This window comes from Pleurodeles waltl, chromosome 8 (assembly GCF_031143425.1).
Source record: "Pleurodeles waltl isolate 20211129_DDA chromosome 8, aPleWal1.hap1.20221129, whole genome shotgun sequence".
Taxonomy (NCBI): Eukaryota; Metazoa; Chordata; class Amphibia; order Caudata; family Salamandridae; genus Pleurodeles; species Pleurodeles waltl.
The window spans coordinates 13,252,253-13,272,585 of NC_090447.1; the positions used below are offsets into that span (position 1 = coordinate 13,252,253).

The 20,333-nt window shown below is 47.9% G+C and overlaps 1 protein-coding gene across 1 annotated transcript in view; it reads left to right on the forward strand.

Moving 5' to 3' along the window:
- LOC138249017 (extracellular calcium-sensing receptor-like) overlaps positions 1-20,333 on the forward strand; it is a 216,947-nt gene that overhangs the window by 91,159 nt on the left and 105,455 nt on the right. The window contains exons 6-7 of the mRNA XM_069203075.1: positions 8,750-8,968; positions 12,994-13,114. Of these exons, the coding sequence (XP_069059176.1) occupies positions 8,750-8,968; positions 12,994-13,114 (340 nt within the window). The remainder of the gene's footprint in view (positions 1-8,749; positions 8,969-12,993; positions 13,115-20,333) is intronic.

Sequence of the window (20,333 nt, forward strand, 5' to 3'; positions counted from 1 at the left end):
CACCCTTCACTGTAGCCAATTCCCCCACCTCAGGGAAAATGATGTAGCTCCACATGTATTTCATCAGGGCAGACAACACTCCGGACAATACCTTGGAAAACATAGGCTGAGACATCCCAGATGAAATGGCCACTGTAGTTTGAAATGATCCACTCGCCAAAAAATGGAGTACTGACAGCACCTGCACTAGAGGCGGAATCCCTGTGGGTTGGCGGATGGGTGACATCAGGTCTGGCTCCAGCGGGGCACACAGTTCCTGTATAGTGGCACGGTTGAGTCTGTAGGTGAGTATGATATGTTGTTCTTCCATTGTCGACAGGTCCACCAGCGGTCTGTACACAGGAACATTCCTCCGTCTCCTCGCAAGTCCCAGCGGACGGTGCCTAGGAAGGACAACATGGAGCACAGAGTCAATCAACCCACAGGTACGTTTCCACAGATTGCACAGTACACGAATCTCTATGCAGTGAATGGCTTGTATGAGTGTCGATGCAAGGCCTAGGCATGTGTGACGCAGTAGGAATTAAGCCATGTGGGCCCTTGAAATGGCGGCTGCCTGACCTGTGAAGTGTGACAATGTGATGTGAGCTCATTGCGCTGGTGTGGCACACCGTGGCGGTAGGCGGTCGAAGACCGCGGCGCAAAGCCGCATTGGATAACATTGAACCCTATGGGTTTCAGGAGCCAATGGCGATGTGCGCCGGCGGTCGCGGTACGCACCGCCGCGGTACGCACCGCCGCAGCCGTAACCGCCATTTTCTATCTGCTTAATCACTCGAGACCTGATCATCCACAGTAGGGGACCTATACTGCAAGTGCTGCTGTGAACTCGGTCTGGAAGTGATAATGGCTGCTGCGACTGGGGAAAGGGCCCCCGCCTTCAGTTCCGAAGAGTTGGAGAAGCTCGTGGACGGGGTCCTCCCCCAGTATGCGCTACTCTACGGTCCTCCAGACCAACAGGTGAGTACACGGGGGCCAATGCTTAGTGGCCAATGCCTGGGATGAGTGGGGTGGATGTACGATGGAGGGGAGGGGAGCGAATGAGGAATGCATCGCACGACAGATGAGAGCATGTGCCACATGGCAAGTTTGGGGAGGGGGGGCCACTCACATCGACCATGCAGAAAAGTGATGATGTTTCTTTCCCCCCCTGTACATGTCACATAGGTCAGCGCCCATCAGAAGATCGAGATTTGGCGTGCCATCGCCAAGGACCTCCGGGCCCTGGGAGTCCACAACAGACGGGGCACCCACTGCCGCAAGAGGTGGGAGGACATCTGCCGCGGGAGCAGGAATACCGCCGAGGCTCTGCTGGGGATGGCCTCCCAACCTAGGAGGGGTGCCAGTCGTACCTTGACCCACCTGATGTCCCGGATCCTGGCGGTGGCCTACCCCGATTTGGATGGGCGCTTGAGGACATCACAGCAGACACAAGGGGGTGAGTACCAGCACATTCAGCTATATTTGCGCGCAGTGGAGGTGCCTGGTTGGGGGAGGAGGGCTGTGGGTATCCCTAGGCCAGGGCGATTTCCGTAGTCTAGGCCCCTCCGTGAGGCATGGCCCTGTGCCCCCGCACCCCACCTCTGTAGGGTGCCTAGTAAAGCTAGTCATGGACCTGTCTTTTCTATGTGGGCAATTGTCGCCCATAGGCTTGTAGGGCATGTCCCAGTGATTGAGTAGTGTACCCCAAGTGCGCAGAGTAGTGCAGGGGGCTTCTGTGTCTGTCCTCTCCGCCAACGGTGTCCCCAATGCATGCACTCAACTTGTCTTTATTTCTCCACCCCCCCCCATTTTCTTTGTCATTCTGTTAATGTGTGCATTAGCATCATCAGGCGGAGGAGAAGTGGCATCTGCGCAAGAGGGAGCTGCATCTCACATGGCCCTGGAGGGCCATGCAACCGACTCCGAGTTGACCAGTGAGACGGAGGGCGAGGGGGGCTCCACCACGGGGACCGGTGCAGACGTCAGCGACACCGACATGTCCTCGGATGGGAGCTCCCTTGTGGTGGCGGCAACATCCGTGCCCACCGCTACTACAGGTACAGCCGCCACCCAGCGCACCAGCTCCGCCCTCCCAGCAGCCCCTCAGCGTTTGGCCCGTCCCCACACGGCCAGGAAGCCGGGCATCTCCTTCGCCCCAGGCACCTCAGGCCCTGCCCCAGTCACCCCTGCTGCCCTCAGTGAGGAGGTCATTGACCTCCTGAGGACCATAATTGTTGGGCAGCCTACCCTTTTGAATGCCATCCAGGGTGTGGAGAGGGAGGTGCATCAAAGCAATGCATACCTGGAGGGCCTTCATTCGGGTCAGGCTGCCCAGCAGCGATCGTTCAACGCTCTGGCCTCAGCACTGACGGCAGCCATTGTCCCTGTCTCCAGCCTCCCTCTTCCAACTACCTCCACCCAGTCCCACTCCCCTGTTCCTCTGCCTATCTCATCCACACCTACAGACCAGCCTGCACACACCTCAACACCCAAGGGCAGCTCATCCAGACATAAGCACCACAGATCACACAAACATTCACCCAAGCAACATCCAGATGCAGACATGCCAACAGCCACTACCTCCTCTGTGTCCCCCACCTCCTCGTCTCCCTCCTCCCTCCCTGTGACGTCGCCACTCACACCTGCATGCACACCACCATCAGCCAGTACGCCCATCACCAGCACACCCTCCAGACCAGTCCGCACACGTGCAGTCACCACCCCCACTGCCATGTACACGTCCCCTGTGTCCTCTCCCAGTGTGTCTGTCACCCCCTCTTCCAAACCACACAAACACAGGCAGCCACCCACCCAACAGCCATCCACCTCACGACAGCCTCCGTCACAAGCACCTGCACCCAAAGACAGCACACTTGACTCTCCTACAACCACATCCTCTTCCTCCACACCCATACCCACTCCAGGTACCCTTCCCATTGCTCCCAAAAAGCTTTTCCTGTCAAAATTGAACCTCTTTCCATCACCTGACCCACCCCCTCCATCTCGTAAGAGTTCCAAAAACACCTCAGCCACCACCAGCCCTGCAACTCCGAAGACCATCGTGCCTGGCTTTTGGAGTCCGCCAGCTCCTAGGGCAGGAACATCGGCCAGCAGCAAGGGGACAGCCAGCCCCCCCCCCTGGGAAGAGGACCAAGAAAGTGAAGGGCCGGCGCGACAGGCCTGAGACGGCTGCCCCCAAGGACAGTAGCCTTGCCCCGTCACCTGCCACATCCAGTAAGGGAGGCAAGGGCCACGGAGATTCTGCCAAGGAGGGCAAGGGCAGCAGGGCAGACAAGTCAGGAAGCAGCCGACCTGGCCAGGAGGGCCCCACCAGCCCCATTCCGGGTGTGTCGGAGGACACCCAGGGTCCCAGGACTCCATCACAGGAGGGCCCCGCAACGGAAAGGTCCGATGCTGACTGAGCGGGAAGTATTAGCCAGGTGTGGTTCCCTCGAAACACAAGACAGGCACTGCTGAACAGGGGCCGCCGTGAGAAGCACCGCTGAACAGGGCCCCCCGTGAGAAGCACCGCTGAACAGGGGCCGCCGTGAGAAGCATCGCTGAACAGGGCCCGCCGTGACAAGCACCGCTGAACAGGGCCCTTCAAAACAAGCACCGCTCCGCTGGGCCCTTCATCTCAAGCACCGCTCCGCTGGGCCCGTCCTCTCAAGCACCGCTCCACTGGGCCCTCCTGTCAAGCACCGCTCCGCTGGGCCCTTCATCTCAAGCACCGCTCCGCTGGGCCCTTCCTCTCAAGCACCGCTCCGCTGGGCCCTCCTGTCAAGCACCGCTCCGCTGGGCCCTTCATCTCAAGCACCGCTCCGCTGGGCCCTTCATCTCAAGCACCGCTCACCGAGCCGCACAAACTCTGTCCATACTGGCTATATCCATGAGAAGTTATTTTTGATTGTCTCCAAATTCTGCTGCATGTGTTGCAGCAGCGTCAACCCCTACAGCTGGATCAAATCATTCTCCCCCATGTGCAACAAGAGCATATCCGGGCAACCCCTCTGCAAGACCAGCTTTGCCAACCACAGCAATAAATTGACCCATCACAACCCCTCCTTTTGCCACAATTGCACCTCATCCCTGCTGCTGGGCAGTCTCAGGGTTTATGCATAATTCTGCTGGTCTGCATTTTTTGCTGCCCAGTCCATGAAAGAGTATCCAACTATCCATGTCACCAGATTGCTCCCAGGACCTCTCACACATCAAGCAGTAAAAGAAAGGAATTAGTGGTGACCACAGTTACCATCCCCTAGCCATCCTGCAGAAACTCCCTACTTTCTCAAGTAGCGCTCTCAGCACCTTGACATCCATAGGCCTATTTATCAAATCTGTCTCCATCCCATCCCAAGCGCAACATGGCAGTAGCTGCCCCAATTCTAAAAGTGAATCATGAAACTGGCTGGATTCCTCTCTTGCTTACACAATGCCATGCGCAACAGCAGTAGCAAATAAAAAGCAGTAACTCTACCTCCTGTCTCATGGCAAAATATAGCCTCCTGCTTGCGTCCAGGCCAAGTCTGAAATCTACATCACTCATTCACCTGTCACGGCTCCGGACTGCCACCTTTCTGCAACCACACCAACTTACCCCCCCGCCTGATCCATCTTAACCTGCCTCAGCCAAATCCCTATCCGCAGCTGGTCCAAATGTATCTCACTATGTAGCATCCATGTGTCCCTGGCTGACCCTAAAAGCTCAGATACTCACAACACCCCTAAATGCATCTAAATCATTCAAAACATCATAAGTAGTCCCTGAAATAATCCAAAAGTAATAGCTTCCCATAGTAAAGACCCCTCTGTCCCCTTCTCACTAACCCACCTCTTAAAAAATTACCCCAGGATCGCATCCCTCAACGGGTCAAGGCCCCAATACAATTTTCCATAGGGCAAACATAGCAGTACAACAAAATCAAATGATGGGTGGAATGTTGAAACATTTCAGACTGTCTGCGCTTGCGCTGTGTAGCCTTTACTGGGCTGCAGTGTGCACCGGGTGAGCTCAGCTCCACTGGCGGGGCTAGTGGAGTTTTTGGACAAACTCTGCACTTCAAGCAGAGCTTCCCACACATCCCTAGCCTGCGCCAGGAATAATGTAAGAATGATAGGAGAGTCCGCACACAGATGGAATAGACGCCAGGCCGGTTGTAGACTTACTATGGTCTTTGGACTCTCCTATCATTCGTGCCAAAATATGTATATTTTTTAACATTCTTGAGAATTGGAGCCTGTTAATACCTCTATTACTTCTATATATTAGGAGCCTTGAAAAAGTCAATGTTGATGATACACGTATTGGCTTTCAAACAACTTACCTAGTGTGGCTTATTGGATCAGGGGACTTGTTTCCTGAGACATCACAAAGGAATAAATGGATTTCACTACGATCCTGCGATGTGCTGTGGTTTTTCTTCTTTTCATACATGGACTGTGATCTTTCTCAGGTGATAGCTTATAAACCCTGTGGCTGGGTGTACAACCACTCGAGCACTCCCTTCCTCAAATAAGACTCTCTCATCATGAACTTTGTATTATAAGCAGTGGAAATTTTGGAAGTGCGCACCACTTACACACAGCCACAATTGTTAATGTCATTGCTGTTGGTGCCTGCAGATGCAGGGGAGTGACTCCTTCACTCCAAGGGAGATTCCTTTTTCTTTTTTGTTCGGACTGAAGATGGGCTGGGGAAATGTTGCAGAAGCTGAAAGGAGCCGGAGAAACAATTTTGCAGGCAAAGTCTTCGTCTTTGTTGCAGATTGTCGGGTCCTGGAGAGTCCAGATGGAGTTTCCTTGGCCAGAAGTCAAAGGAAGGGATGCAGAGGAATCCTGCTGGAATCTTGCAAGCCGAATCTGAGGAACCACTCAAAGGAGAGACCCTAAATAACCCTGAAAGGGGGATTGGTCACCTAGCTGGGTGACCACCTATCAGGAGGGAGCTCTGAGGTTACCTGCCTGGCCTGGCCACTCAGATGCTCCTAGTGCACCCTGCCAACCTTGGATCCAAGATGTCAAAACCGAGGGACCCTCTGGAGTAGCTCTGGGAACCACCTCTGGGGTAGTGATGGACAGGGGAGTGATCACTCCCCTTTCCATTGTTCAGTTTCACACCAGAGCAGGGACTGGGGATCCCTGAACCGGTGTAGACTGGGTTATGCACAGAGAGCACCAAATGTGCCCTTCAAAGCATACCAGTGGGCAGGGGAGGCTACCCCTCCCAAGTCCTGTAACACATATTTCCAAAGGGAGGGGGTGTAACACTAGACAATTTGCATAAAACATGTCAGATTTCAATGTAAAAGTGTGATGTGTCCATGTTGTGTTTCCTGTTGCGAGCATTAGGACTACTCACGCAAGTGAGTTACCATTTGTATCAGAAACTTGGGGGAACACAGACTAGCAAAACAAGTGTTATTGACCCTTGTCTTTCTCTACATTTTTTCCTTCCAAATGTAAGACAGTGTGTAAAAAATACGTCTATTTGAGAAATGCCCTGTAATTCACATGCTAGTATGGGCACCCCAGAATTCAGAGATGTGCAAATAACCACTGCTTCTCATCACCTTATCTTGTGGCCATTTTGGAAATAGAAAGGTTTTCTTGATACCTATTTTTTACTCTTTATATATCAGCAAATAAATTGCTGTATACCTGGTATAGAATGAAAACCGACATTTTTGCTGCATTTCTGCTAATTTCTTGGTCTCCTTCAGGGGAACATACAAAGTCTGGGTACCTCTAAAATCCCTAGTATGTTGGAAAAAAAGGACGCAAATTTGGTGTGGGTAGCTTATGTGGTCAAAAAATTATGAGGGCCTAAGCACGAACTGCCCCAAATAGCCAAAAAAAGGTTTGGCACCTGGGGGGAAAAGGCCTGGCAGCGAAGGGGTTAATGATTTGAACTACAAAACAATGCACAAAAAATACTGAAACAAGCATTACATCAAACACATACACAATATTTTTTATTTAATTTGCAAACAAAAAACAAACAAAAAAGAAATATATTTTAATAGGAAGGTTGGAGCTTCTCTAAATTCAATTGAAGTCACACATCATCCATACTGTATTCTTTTTGATGCACTTGCAGTGTTCCCACAAATCAGTCTGAGGATACTTATTTAATTTAGAACTTCCAATTTCAAATTCCTTGACAATTACAGTACAATTTAAAATTTTCAAGTTTACATTCAGCCACTATATATATATATATATATATATTTATATATATACACTTTATTAATCTGTTAATATTAGTTACGGACTCCCTGAGGAGCCTTTGCGGACCCCCAGGGGTCCCCAGACCATAGGGTGGAAACCACTGGTCTAAACTGTTAATCCTGTAGGAGAGTGATGGTTAGTCATTGATTTTGGCACTGGCATTTGGCTAAGCTGGCAGGGGCAGGGAGTGGTTTAAGTTACATTGGCCTCTTGAGAAATAGCTTCAGCTTATCACTAAAGCTTCTACAAACTACTGACTCCAAGATTACTAAATTCAGATGCTGCTTAGTGAGCTTCTCTTGTGGAGGAAGGCCAACATTTGTCATCCCATTTGTTGGGAGAATTTTGTGTGCATGCAACTTCAGTCTTTTCCAGCATTCCCTTTACATTCTTTCACCAGCGTATCTGGCTATGTGTTCAGGGTAGCCTCCCAGACCTCATCATCTGAGTGCATGGTTCTGTAACACAAGGGCCCGTATTTATACTTTTTGACGCTAAACTGCGCTAACGCAGTTTAGCGTAAAAAAAGTTAGCGCCGGCTAACGCCATTCTGATGCGCCATGCGGGCGCCGTATTTATAGAATGACGTTAGCCGGCGTTAGCTGACCGGCGCAGCCTGTTGTGCGTTAAAAAAAACAACGAACACCAGGCAGCGCCGGCGTAGGGGAAAATGGCGTTAGGGCGTCCTAAAATGGGGCAAGTCAGGTTGAGGCAAAAAAATCGCCTCTACCCGATTTGCGCCATTTTTTTACGACGCCCAGGCGCCATTAACATGACTCCTGTCTTAGTAAAGACAGGAGTCATGCCCCCTTGCCCAATGGCCATGCCCAGGGGACTTCTGTCCCCTGGCCATGGTCATTGGGCATAGTGGCATGTAGGGGGGCACAAATCAGGCCCCCCTATGCCAAAAAAAAATATATATATATACTTACCTGAACTTACCTTAATGTCCCTGGGGTGGCTTCCTCCAGCCTTGGGTGTCCTCCTGGGGTGGGCAAGGGTGGCAGGGGGTGTCCCTGGGGGCAGGGGAGGGCACCTCTGGGCTCATTCTGAGCCCACAGGTCCCTTAACGCCTGCCCTGACCCAGGCGTTAAAAAGAGGCGCAAATGCGGGTTTTTTTGACCTGCCCACTCCCGGGCGTGAATTTTGCCCGGGAGTATAAATAATTTTTTTTAGACGGGAACGCCTACCTTGCATCTCATTTTCGCAAGGAAGGTGTTCACGCAAAAAAATTACGCTAACTCCATGAACTTTGGCGCTAGACGCGTCTAACGCCAAAGTATAAATATGGAGTTAGTTTTGCGTCGAATTTGCGTCGAAAAAAACGACGCAAATTCGGCGCAAACGGAGTATAAATATGCCCCAAGATGCTATGGGATGTCAGCAGTATGAGGAGGACCGCGCCTACAGTGTACCTAGCACATTGTAAGATTTGAGTAACCAGAGATGAGATGATGAAATTAGTTCGTTTTACACACTTATTCACAAGGTGCTGTATGAAAATCACACATTGAACTATGCTTGTGCTTACATCCTACAGGTGCTCCACTATGTGAAGAAAGTCAATATATCCCTTCAAAATGGTGACCAGATTTACTTTGATGTGAATGGTGATGCACCGCGTGCTTATGACATCTTCAATGTGCAGATATTTGATCCCGATGACATTAAATTGATGAATGTGGGCAGTTTTGATCCCCAAGAAAGCGATTATGTCTATATCAATACGAAAGCCATAATATGGGCTAAAACCTGCCAGGTAAGAAGGAAATCTTTCATGAGAGCCTATGTGCATCAGCCCCTAATGGATCAAGTAGACATAATCCTCTCACTCAACATTAAACTAGCTGCAGAATAATCAAATCTTCTGGAAGAAGATGAAACATGTGCCTGCATGCCTATGAACTGAGTTAGGGCTCACATATTACTGTCCATCTGTCTTTACTCCTTGGGTTAAGCACTTTACACAATATAACACGTTAAGTTTTGCCAACTTTCACAAATGAAGAATAAATACAGCAATACTTCTAGACCCAACACCTTCCTCTGGACTCATACGCCATTCTGCCTAATTCTTCTCTAAAGCATGTCTTCTTTGAAATGACCTCTATTATCCGACTCTGTCTATCCCTATCAGATCACTACTGGTATTAATTCCTGCCCTGAGAGGTCACATCTCTCAATTCCTCACATCTAGCCCTTCTCCGAGGCTTCACACTTAGCCTTCCAGTTCTGAGTAGTCACGCTCAGTGCTCCCTCCGATCTAGCCCTCCTTCCCCGAGTGATCACACCCTGTGATCCTTCCCAACTGGCTAGCCTGCCCTGGGCAGTCACACCCTATGATCCTTCCCATCTAATCCTCCTGCCCGTATTGGTCACACCCTATGCTCCCTCTTATCCAGTCGTCTTACTCTGGGCATTGTCACCCTGTGATCCTTCTATCCTCCTTCTCTGAGTCATCACATCCAGCAACCCTTCACCCAAGCCCTCCTGCCCTGAGTGGACACTTTTCATAACCGTTATCATCTAGCCCTCTTGTCCTGAGTGGTAGCAACTAGTAATCTCTCCCATGTAGTGCTCCTGCTCTTAGTGGCCATGCCCTGTGATCCCTCTCATCTAGCCCTCCTGCAAAGATTGGTCATACTCTGCGATCCCTTCATTGTAGCACTACTGCTCTGAGAATTCACAATCCATGATCTCTATCATCTAGACCTCTTGCTCTTTCTAAGTGGTCACATGCCGTGCTAGAACTTATCTAGTCCACCTGCCCTGAGCTGTATCACCTTGAGTGGCCACAGTGAGTGATCACTCTTATCTAGACATCCTGCTTTGAGTGCTTTCATCTCATGATCCCTCTCACCTAACCCTTCTACTCTGAGTGATCAACCAGTGATTCCTCTCATCTAGCCCTCCTCCTCTGAGTGGTCATCCCTAGTCATATCTCTTATACAGTCGTCCTGTTCAGAGCAGTCACACCAAGTGACCCTTCCCATGTAGCCCTCTGACCATCCAGTGGGCCTCTTTATCAACTGTTCTTCCTATCTGGTCTGCCTCACTCTACTTTTCTATTTGAGAGGAACTGTTCTTTCTCTGAGGTGCAAACGTGTAAAGTCAGAAATGGATTTAGTTTGGTTGGTATGAAGGTATCCATAAAATTAACACAGAACTGCATACTAAGTATTCACTTTGCAAACTATTCAATAATATGCAGCATATGATCACAATTTTTAATAGCACTTAGCTACAGTTTATGAACTGCACAAAACCCATCACCATGGTAAGGGTTTGATTTAAATATTGAGCCAATGTGCAACAAGGGGGTCCTCAGCATCTAAAAGTACCAACATTTTGACCTGCAACTATGCAGCTAAACTATCAAAAGTGGATAGCAGAATCAAGCGATTGTCTATCACGAACATGAAATTACATCATTTGACGGTTAGCTACACAGAGAAAGGAGGAAGAGAAAAAACATCTTGATAATAATCCTCCTTACAATATCAGTTCTCACACAACAGTCAGATGACTCGGGCCCAGATTTATCAAACTTTGATGCAGCACAACACAGAAAGACAATTTGCTGTATTGCATTATGTCAAAGGGAATGGGCAGGAATGTGCTATATCTATAGAGATATGGCACATGCCTAATCGCTCCTTGTGCTGGTACACTCAGTAGAGCTAAGCACCAATACAGGCACCCTTGCGTCATGGTGCAAGGTTGTCTGCCTTGCCGTGAGGTTTATGTCCCTTTCTGCATAAAAACAATCCTTAGAAGCGTGTCCCTGTTTGTAAGGGTGCAGAAGAATAGAATATATATGCTTGTGAATGTCCTTGCCCTTCATATTTTCAGACATGCTCCTTATTTAAATAATATAATATTGTCTCTACTTGACATATTTTCCAAGTCCTTATATTTTTTGGTTCATGGGCTTTCCGTGTGCCACTAGAATGCTAAGCTTAACATCCATCTGTTTAGACTTGGCGGTTATGCTCTGCGTTGTCCTTTCAGTTTCAACCACTCTGGTCCCCAGTTGAATGCTATCCTGTCAAAGTATGGTCATCCCTTCAGCCATGCTTTTACTCACTCCTTACGCAAGCATTGTCTTTCTTAGAAGGCACACCAGCACTAAAGGAGTATAGGCTTCAGAGGCATAGCAAAGGTCCTATAGCCCCACAGTGCAGGGGGGAATTCCAGGGGCGCTCTCACCACAGGTCCCTGGCCTGAGATATCCCGAATGTACTTTGTAGGGGGGGCACCTCAAGTTTTATTATGTCACTGGTAGACTTTTGCAAGTATTCTTGTTAGGAGTGCAGCACATGTTGCCTGCTCTGGACTCACAGAGCCATAGCAGTTCTCTATCCAGCTAGTTTGTCTTCAATTGTTCCTGGAATGCATGCATGTTTTGTTCTTGCCTGCAGTCCTGAATAATAAAATTCAGAGAGGTCGCCTTTCATCAATGTACGGTGTAACTAAAAAGGCATGAGCAGCCACATGTTGTGGGTCTGTCAGTGGCCATACTTAATCTCAAGGGTCCCTTTATTGCATTTTCACCCTTCTAGAGAGCAGTAGCAGAGCACTGTGCACCTGTGAGATCAATCAATCCCCCACAACCACTCCCATTGAATTCAGCTCTCATCTGTCCATAGAGCCTGTTTCCTTTGTCCTGGGCAAAGTCACAGCACTAGCTAGGTTTTCATCTTTGACAATTCAGTTCTGTCAAGCCTTCTGCCCACAATGGGGGAAGAGTGTTATTGCCACAGAGTCCCATGTGTTGTCATCCGCCACCTGAATGCAACCCCATACTCAGGCCATAAACTGGTTTAAGGGTTTAGAGCACATTCACAGCTAGCAGAACTCCATGACTGCACTGGCCATCCTTTCGGATTGCAGGCAGTGGGCCTCGGGTGGTCATCCCTCAATCTGGCCAGCTGGGCCTCAGCAATGTCTTCAGGCCTACCCTAGAAGCTCCTTTAAAGGTCTTTCCTGAGGCCCATACTGCAGGGAGGGATTTCTGCGACCCATGATCAGTTCTCATCACTTTCTGCAGCTTCTGCTTCTCCTCAGTTGATACTCCTGTTGGATACAACAGTCAGCTGTCTAGGATTTGGCAGAAAGATTAATTTACACTGTCTGGGGCAGGTCCACTCATGAAGTGCAGCATCAAGGAGTTGTTTCCATCATATTTACCACCCAAGCCACACCCCGCCCTTGTGGCATTTTTGAAGACACATTGGTGGAGCTCTTTCTTCCAATAGTTCTAGCCTGCACTTGCAAAGTGGCTCTTGTCAGAAAACAAAAACAATGAGTAATCATTCATCAGAGCTATACATTAGTTGCAAATAAACTTGTGAGTTACCTCACAACTCCTTACTTCTCAGTGAAACCTCATAGTTCCACCTGTAACCCCTATTAATGAAATCACCCTGGGTTTTCAGTTCCCAGATACCAGTAAAGATGGGGATGTGGGCTAAACAGAGGCAATACTTAGAAAGCTGTTTATTATCACCTGTCTAATACCATAATGTCTGTCTTAAAAATTCTACTTTATTTTCACCTAACAACTGGAAACTGTGCCAATAATTAGTTTATGAAAGTCCTCTCTCCCTCAATCTCTCTGTTAGACAAACTGCTAGCTGTGTCTTTAATTCTCTCTCTGTTCCTTCTGAAGATCCCATTCTCTGTCAAGTACCATTTACTTCCGGATTCCCCCTGTATCTCTTTCTGATTTCAAAAGTTTCTTATGATTCTTTACAACCTTATGCTCCCTATGTTCCTCTACAGGTTCCAATCTCTGTCTGCAATGCAAATTGTCTCCAGGGGTACAGAAAGGCTGCCAAAGATGGGAAACCCGTATGCTGCTTTGAGTGTGTTGCGTGTTCAGCTGGGGAGGTCACTGACCCTTGTAAGTTTTGACATGTAAAACTCTTTAGAGAACAGTTCTCAAACTAAAATCACCATTGGCATGGCTTCCAATTAAAATGCAGTTGAATCAATGGTAAACTTACCTCTGTTTATATGTTTGTTTATTTCATAATGGAGCACAATATATATTAGAAAGAGATCTTCAGAATAATATATAGAAAATTCAAAAAACTGTCATGATATTCAATACATCATCAATTCACAAATCTAGAGGGTCACTTAGAGTTTGACAAATCCAGAGGGGAATCCATCAAACAACATGCCATGTACCCCAAACACCAGAATATTGGTTCACCTATTCAGAGGCGGAAAGTGTCAGGTGGAGCATCAGCAGTTTTCCCCATGAGACACCTGTGACTGTCAGCCCTGTCCGTTCTTCCAAATCACATTGTTCCTGTTCCATTCAACAATTTAGGAGCATTGTTTATATAATTTATGCTTTGATATAAGGTACCTTACCCCAGGATCACCCTTCATTTGTTTTTCCTTCCCAGAGCTTAGTATGTTTACTTCTCACTTACCACAGTTCTGCATAAAATGCATTCACATCTGAAATCTATCTTGCAACCATGTTCCTGTACAAAATGAAGCCCCACAGGTGTTTGATCCTTGTTCTTACTCTGTTCAATCTACATATCAAACCTGTTGAGGCTTTTCTAAGATACCTACTTGCTGATGACATCTAGATCTACTTCCAGAACTAGAAATACTTTATCTGACACAGGCAATGGAAGAGGACTCCAAAGAGTGAGCTGCCTCCTTTCTGACCAACGGCCTTTGCTCTCCATATGCAAGCATTGTTGACTGCTCAAGTATTACAGCCCATCATGGGAAAAAGTAAGTCTAGGTGTTTAACTCAACCAAGTACTATACTTACAACAGCCCCTACAATTTTTTGCAAAAAATCTTAATATCAGCTTAGGCTTCTAAATGTAATGCAAATGACCTCACTGAACATGAACTGAAGTTCTCAGCATAATCTCTGATCCTACTCAGACACCGCCACAGTAAATCTCTTGCGGTCAACCGTCCTACTGTCCAGCTAGCGCCACCAAAAATAGTTGTGCATGTAGCTGCTCACTGAGAGCCCAATTTTCTATTTACGTGGATGACTGTTGTTCCACCAGGGAGATGGAGTAGATTGCTCTGTCCGGACAATCTATTATGTCTTATGTACTACTATATCTTGTCACACCAGTTTTGAGTTTGAACACTTCTAAAAAAGATATTCTCACTATCTGACAAAAACACCAACAATTTCTGGGGGAGTACTAAGCTTTGGGGCTCTTTCTTATGTGAACCATGTATGAACTCTTTCTCAGGCTGTAGCTCTAAAATCTGGAACTCCCTAGTCCTTCCTCCTGAACTGCACCTAAGAGCATCCCACTTGCATTCATTAAGAGATGTGAGACATCTCTTGTTCACATTAATCAGAATAGGACAGCAGCAGGGAGGGGCTTGGAGGTGCAGCACTGTACAAGTCCGCTGTCCCACAGTCAAGACAAGAGGTGAGGGAGGCATCCGAGGTACTATGGGGGTATTGTGGAAAGAATGGTGACAACTCCTCTTTCTGTAGAAAGCTTGAGGTATGCCGGGTGTAGATACACACAGAATGGAGGATCCTCTGTAAGTACCAGCACCCTCCCAACCCAAGGTTCTCAGTTTAAAACCCACTTCTGCTGCAGAAGCACTCCAGTATTGAGGTTGCAACACTCCTGACACTATTAACAAAGATTAAGGGCTGGAAGAACGTGCAGGTAAACTTACAGCATTCATGGTGTTGCATACAATTTTAATTTTTATTGCTTGATTAGTTAAAACCATTGCAATACATATCTACCTTGCTGCACCTAAACTACACTGAACAGATCAGATACAAAACATTACAACTGCTCATGGCCCACCGTTTGCCTTGTTACAAACCATTACAGTGCACGTGTGCTTTGCAGGGCTAAAACTGAACAAATTAAATTCACACATTAAAATAGCGAATGGCCGGACTTTTCCCTATTAAGAAATGCTCTAGAACAGCATAAACAGTCAATCAGCTATGGATAAAATAACATAAGCAGACTAGTCATACCAAAAAATGACTTAGGGCCTGATTTGGATGTTGGCAGATGGTTTACTCCATCATGACGGTAATGGATATCCCGTCCGCAGAAATCTAAATCCCATTATCTACTATGGGACTTAGATTTTGGCAAATGGGATAACAGTCACCGTCCTGCCAGAGTAACCCGTCTGCCAATATCTAAATCATGTCCTAAGTTTTGGTACCTTCCTATATAAAAGGGCCGACACTGCAGTGATTGTGGCAGGTAGGAGCCAAAATTTTGCAATTGGGAAGACCCCCAGAGTAATGTGGAGTTGTGTCTAACTGCCTACCTGTTGTGTTTCCTCAAAATTGGACTTAGGCAACGGTGGCAGAAGTGCTGTATTTGGAGTCGCCCCAAGGATAAGGTGTTGTTGTACCAAAGTGCTGAAGAAAAAGAATAGTTTATAAAGTGTTAGTATGCAGCCTAAAGTGAGATATTATGTGCTGGGCCAAAGTAGGTGTTCGAGATCAAATGCCTACAGAGAAATTCAGCAGTTATAGTTATAGATATTTCAAGTAACTATAAATTGCAGCCTAGTGTAACTATAACTCCCAGCTGTGCACAGTTTTTTCTTCAATAATTTAACTCCTAATGTTTCATTTATATTCTTAAGAACGTTATAGAAGTTGTTATGAGTGCTGTCATATCTTAGGTAATTAGTAGTGTATGGGGAGGGAGGAAGTTATAGTTACCTTGGGCGCAAGTTATAGTTACTTGAAATAGCTCTAACTATAACTGCTGAATTTCTACGGTTTTGTGTGAGTAAATTGAGATCCTAACTATAACGCCCCCGTAACCTTTGGTTGTTTAAGTGAATTTCTATGTTTTTTAAATTCTATTTCCTAACTTTAATGTCCCTGTAACCTTTGTTTTTTCAGTGAATTTCTATATTTTTTAACGTAAGGTAATTATAATCACTATACGTTAATTCAACCACTGCTGTGCACAGCAGGGGTTGGCCATAGGGCCTGTCCCACTGGGTGTGAGAATAGGTGTGAGAGGGTCTCTCTGGGTGAGAGAGTGGGTCTGTGAGTGTCTGATTGCAAGAGTAAGTATGAGAGGTTCTATGTGGATGTGAGAGTGTCTGTCTGGGTGTGAGAATAGGTGTGAGAAGGTGTCTTTGGGAGTGAAAGTGGGTGTGAGAGTGTCTGAGTGGGTCTGTGCGTGGGTGCAGGTATGTCTGAGTGGGTCTCTGAGTGGGCACATGAGTGTCTAAGTGGGTATGTGAGTGAGTATGTGAGACTGAGTGCTTCTGTGTGTAGGTGCATGAGTGTCTGAGTGGGTTTGTGAGTGTGAGAAAACAGGGCTGATTGCAGAGGCCCCATAATTTTTTGCCCCCATTTTCCACTTTTTACTGACTCTAATGGTGCCCTGAGTACTGCTAACCAGTCCCAGAGCCTGTGCTCGGTGTAAAATCAGTATGCAAATTAGGCTAATTATAATTGGCTAAGTCAACCTACCTATAAGTCCCTAGTATATGGTAAGGCATGGCGGTTCAGGGACCCCAGCATAGGTAATGCCCCCATAGGTGCACTGCTGAGGTACCCAGTGTCATTTTAAAGGCAGGCCTGCATTGCTGGATGCTTTTAAATTAAAGTTATGTGCAAATTTGTCTTTGGAATTAAAAGTAGTTCCAAAGTCTTAAACTACCTTATTTTTACATATAAGTCACCCCTAAGGTATGCCCTATGTGCCCCTAGGACTGGGTGCCATGTAACTATAAGCAGGGACCTTATAAAAATAGTTTTATAAGCCCTGGTGAGGTAAAACAGCCAAATTCGTGTTTCCCTCATTGTAGTGAATGGCCTCCATAGGCTAGAATGGGGAGACTTTATTTTAATTTTAAACGACCCCTTAAGTAACAGATACCAAGCGTTTGGTATCAAATTAATTGTTATAATAAATCCCACAACTTCCAGTTGTTGGATTTAATATAACTTGTTCAGGTAAAAAGTTTTAAACTTTACCTGAAAAGTTGCCAACTTCAGCCCTGCAGTCTTTTTGCTGCTGTGCTCTGATTCGCTAGCCTCTGGCAGCCTGGCCAGGCTGCCTTGATGAGGTGTGAAGTGGCCTGGCTTCACACAAAGAGATGTGCCTGTGGGAGGAGATCTCCCCTCAGCAGATGGTGAGGCAGGAAGGGGGAGGGCTGCCAAACTGGTCTTCAAAGGCAGAAAAGGTCATTTGGAGAAACCCAGAAACACCCACATATCCTACAAACCCAGACAATTAGGTGCTCTCTAGATTAGATTAGGAGAGGGCAGGAGATGGGTGTGTTTAGGATTTTTAGCCACACCAGTGGGTGGGCTCAGCCAGATGTAACCTCCAAAAATCACTTTCAGCCATCATGGATTTTTGAGGAATGTTGCCTCCTGGGATTGATTTTGCCACACTTCCCAGGAAGTGGTCATCACAGGGGAAAGGACCCTGCACCTGATTGGAGAACCAGGACCCCCCTGTTTTTCACCCAGGAGCAAGGATACAACTGGCAGACCTGCACCCACACCTCAGATCCCCATCAGATTCCAACAAGGAAGAACCACAGAAGAAGAAGGACTACCCTGCTGGACCCCTGGCCTGCACCTGGACCCTGCACTTTGAAGGACTGCACCACCTGCACACTTGGGCTTCACCACAAGAAGGACTTTGCCTGGCTTCAACTGGTTCAAGGAGGGACTCCCTGTTTGCTACAGTAAAACATTGCTAACCAGAGCCCCCCCTACAACTCCTGAAGAAATCAACCAGCTGACCACTGTCCAGAGGCCAAAAAGGAGTTTGCGCCAGGTGCATTCTGGGAGTTGTAGTCCACACCCCCAAGGATCATCTCAGAGCTTCTGGAACCTTGGGGTGAGCTGTGGACCCCAAAAGAACCTTAAAGGAACATCTGGGAGAAGATCCAGAAGTTTGGAGGAGTTTGCAGAACTTTTGAAAAAAAGCTCCATAGAGGGACCGACCCGCTGCAGCAACTCTAGCCGGCTTGCCTCAACCGCGACTCGGCCTGATTTGCAGGTTTGTCCAGGTGAAGAAAATCTCCAAAAAAGAGACTAAGTCAGAACGTAGAAAGTTGACCGGGAGCTCCCAGCCAGCGTATCCGAGGAGGGCTCCAAGGATGTCGGATCAAGATCCAGGTTTACCCCGGGCGAAGGATTTTCACCTCAAAAAAACGACTAAGTCCGAAGGTAAAAATCTCCACCGAGGTCTCCTGCGACGCGTATCTGGAGAAGAGTTCCAGGAGGTCGGATTGGACTGGCAGGTTCGTCCCGCTGAAGAAAATCTTCAGAAAAATGACAAAGTGCGAAGGTAAACTTTGACCGAGGCCTCCCGCAGGGTGTAGCCGAGCCGGGCTCCATCACAGTTGGCCTTAAACTTTGACTTTGCACCGGTCGAGGTGCGACCAGATGACCAGATTGGCACTTTTTATTTCTAGGCGCTAGAAAAAACATAATTCTTTAAAAATGTATATATCTGGCTCCCATTATCCGATGTTATTCGTTTTTGTGTCATTTTAAAGATAAAAATATAATATATTTTTATAAATTGGTTTTGGATTTTTACACTGTTTCCTGTGTTTTATTTAATTACTGTTTTGTGATATTTGAATGCTTTACACTCTGGGGGTCATTCTGACCCTGGTGGTCAGTGTTAAAGCGGCGGCCAACCCGCCAACAGGCTAGCAGTCCAAAAAATTGAATTCTGACTCTGGCGGGAACCGCCAACACAGCCCGCCGCTTTAACACTCCGACCGCCACGGCGGCACATACAAACAGCGCAGCGGTCACCGCCAACAGCCAGGCGGCAGACAATGTACCGCCCACCCTATCACGACTCACCAATCCGCCACCTTTTCCGGGGTGGGAGCCCCGCCAATAAAAACACAGCTGAAACAGACATTTCGAATGGAAAACGCTCACCTCGAGACACTCCACGCGGAATCGGGACAGCAGGGAACCGGAACTCCACATCCTCCCAGCCATTGCCTTCCTGCTCTTCTACCAGGAGCACGAACGTCGCCGCAGACGACAACGGTGAGTACTGCACCTACGACACAGGGGAGGGGGGAGGAGGAAAGGTTACGGGCACACACATACGCGACACACCCACCCCCCCACCCAAATACCTACACACCAATGCAGATTAACAAGTCAGAGTGACACCCCCAAACCCCAAAAAAATAATGCTAAGACAAAAGGAAATGATTGTAAAAATATAACTATATTATAGGAATAATTAAGTATAGTGAACTATGAAATATATTAAAAATTATTTTACATCATGAACTATATATACACGTAGCAAAAGTCCGGCACAGTTTGGCAAACTTCAAATGTTCGGGGGCCAATGTGCCTCAACACATGGGCAAAGCCCACACACGAGACCGAGTCCATTGGAGAGAACACTGCTGGGGCATCACAAAAAGAAACTACAGGCACCTCAGGGGGAAGGGAAGGGGGGGCACCTCAGCTACATGAGTCCACGACGCCAGATCCACGAAGGGTCTCCATGCCCACTGTTCAATCCTGGGGAGTCCAAAGCCACAGTCTCTCAAGTCTCTACAGTGGGTGGGTTGCCCACTGGACCATCCTGGGGAGTGCAAAGCCACAGTCTCTCAAGTCTCTACAGTGGGTGGCTTGCCCACTGTTCAATCCTGGGGAGTGCAAAGCCACAGTCTCTCAAGTCTCTACAGTGGGTGGGTTGCCCACTGGACCATCCTGGGGAGTGCAAAGCCACAGTCTCTCAAGTCTCTACAGTGGGTGGCTTGCCCACTGTTCAATCCTGGGGAGTGCAAAGCCACAGTCTCTCAAGTCTCTACAGTGGGTGGCTTGCCCACTGGACCATCCTGGGGAGTGCAAAGCCACAGTCTCTCAAGTCTCTACAGTGGGTGGTTTGCCCACTGGACCATCCTGGGGAGTGCAAAGCCACAGTCCATCAGGTGGATTACAGAGTCCACTGGTCATGGAGGAGGCATGGTGGGCAGAGTGCCACGTGAAGCCCCGCCCGACACAGATCCGGGCCTGCCAATGGGCCAGCGGTGCTTGACAGGAAGGGCCCAGCGGAGCGGTGCTTGAGACGGCGGTGCCCAGCGGAGCGGTGCTTTAGCTGAGG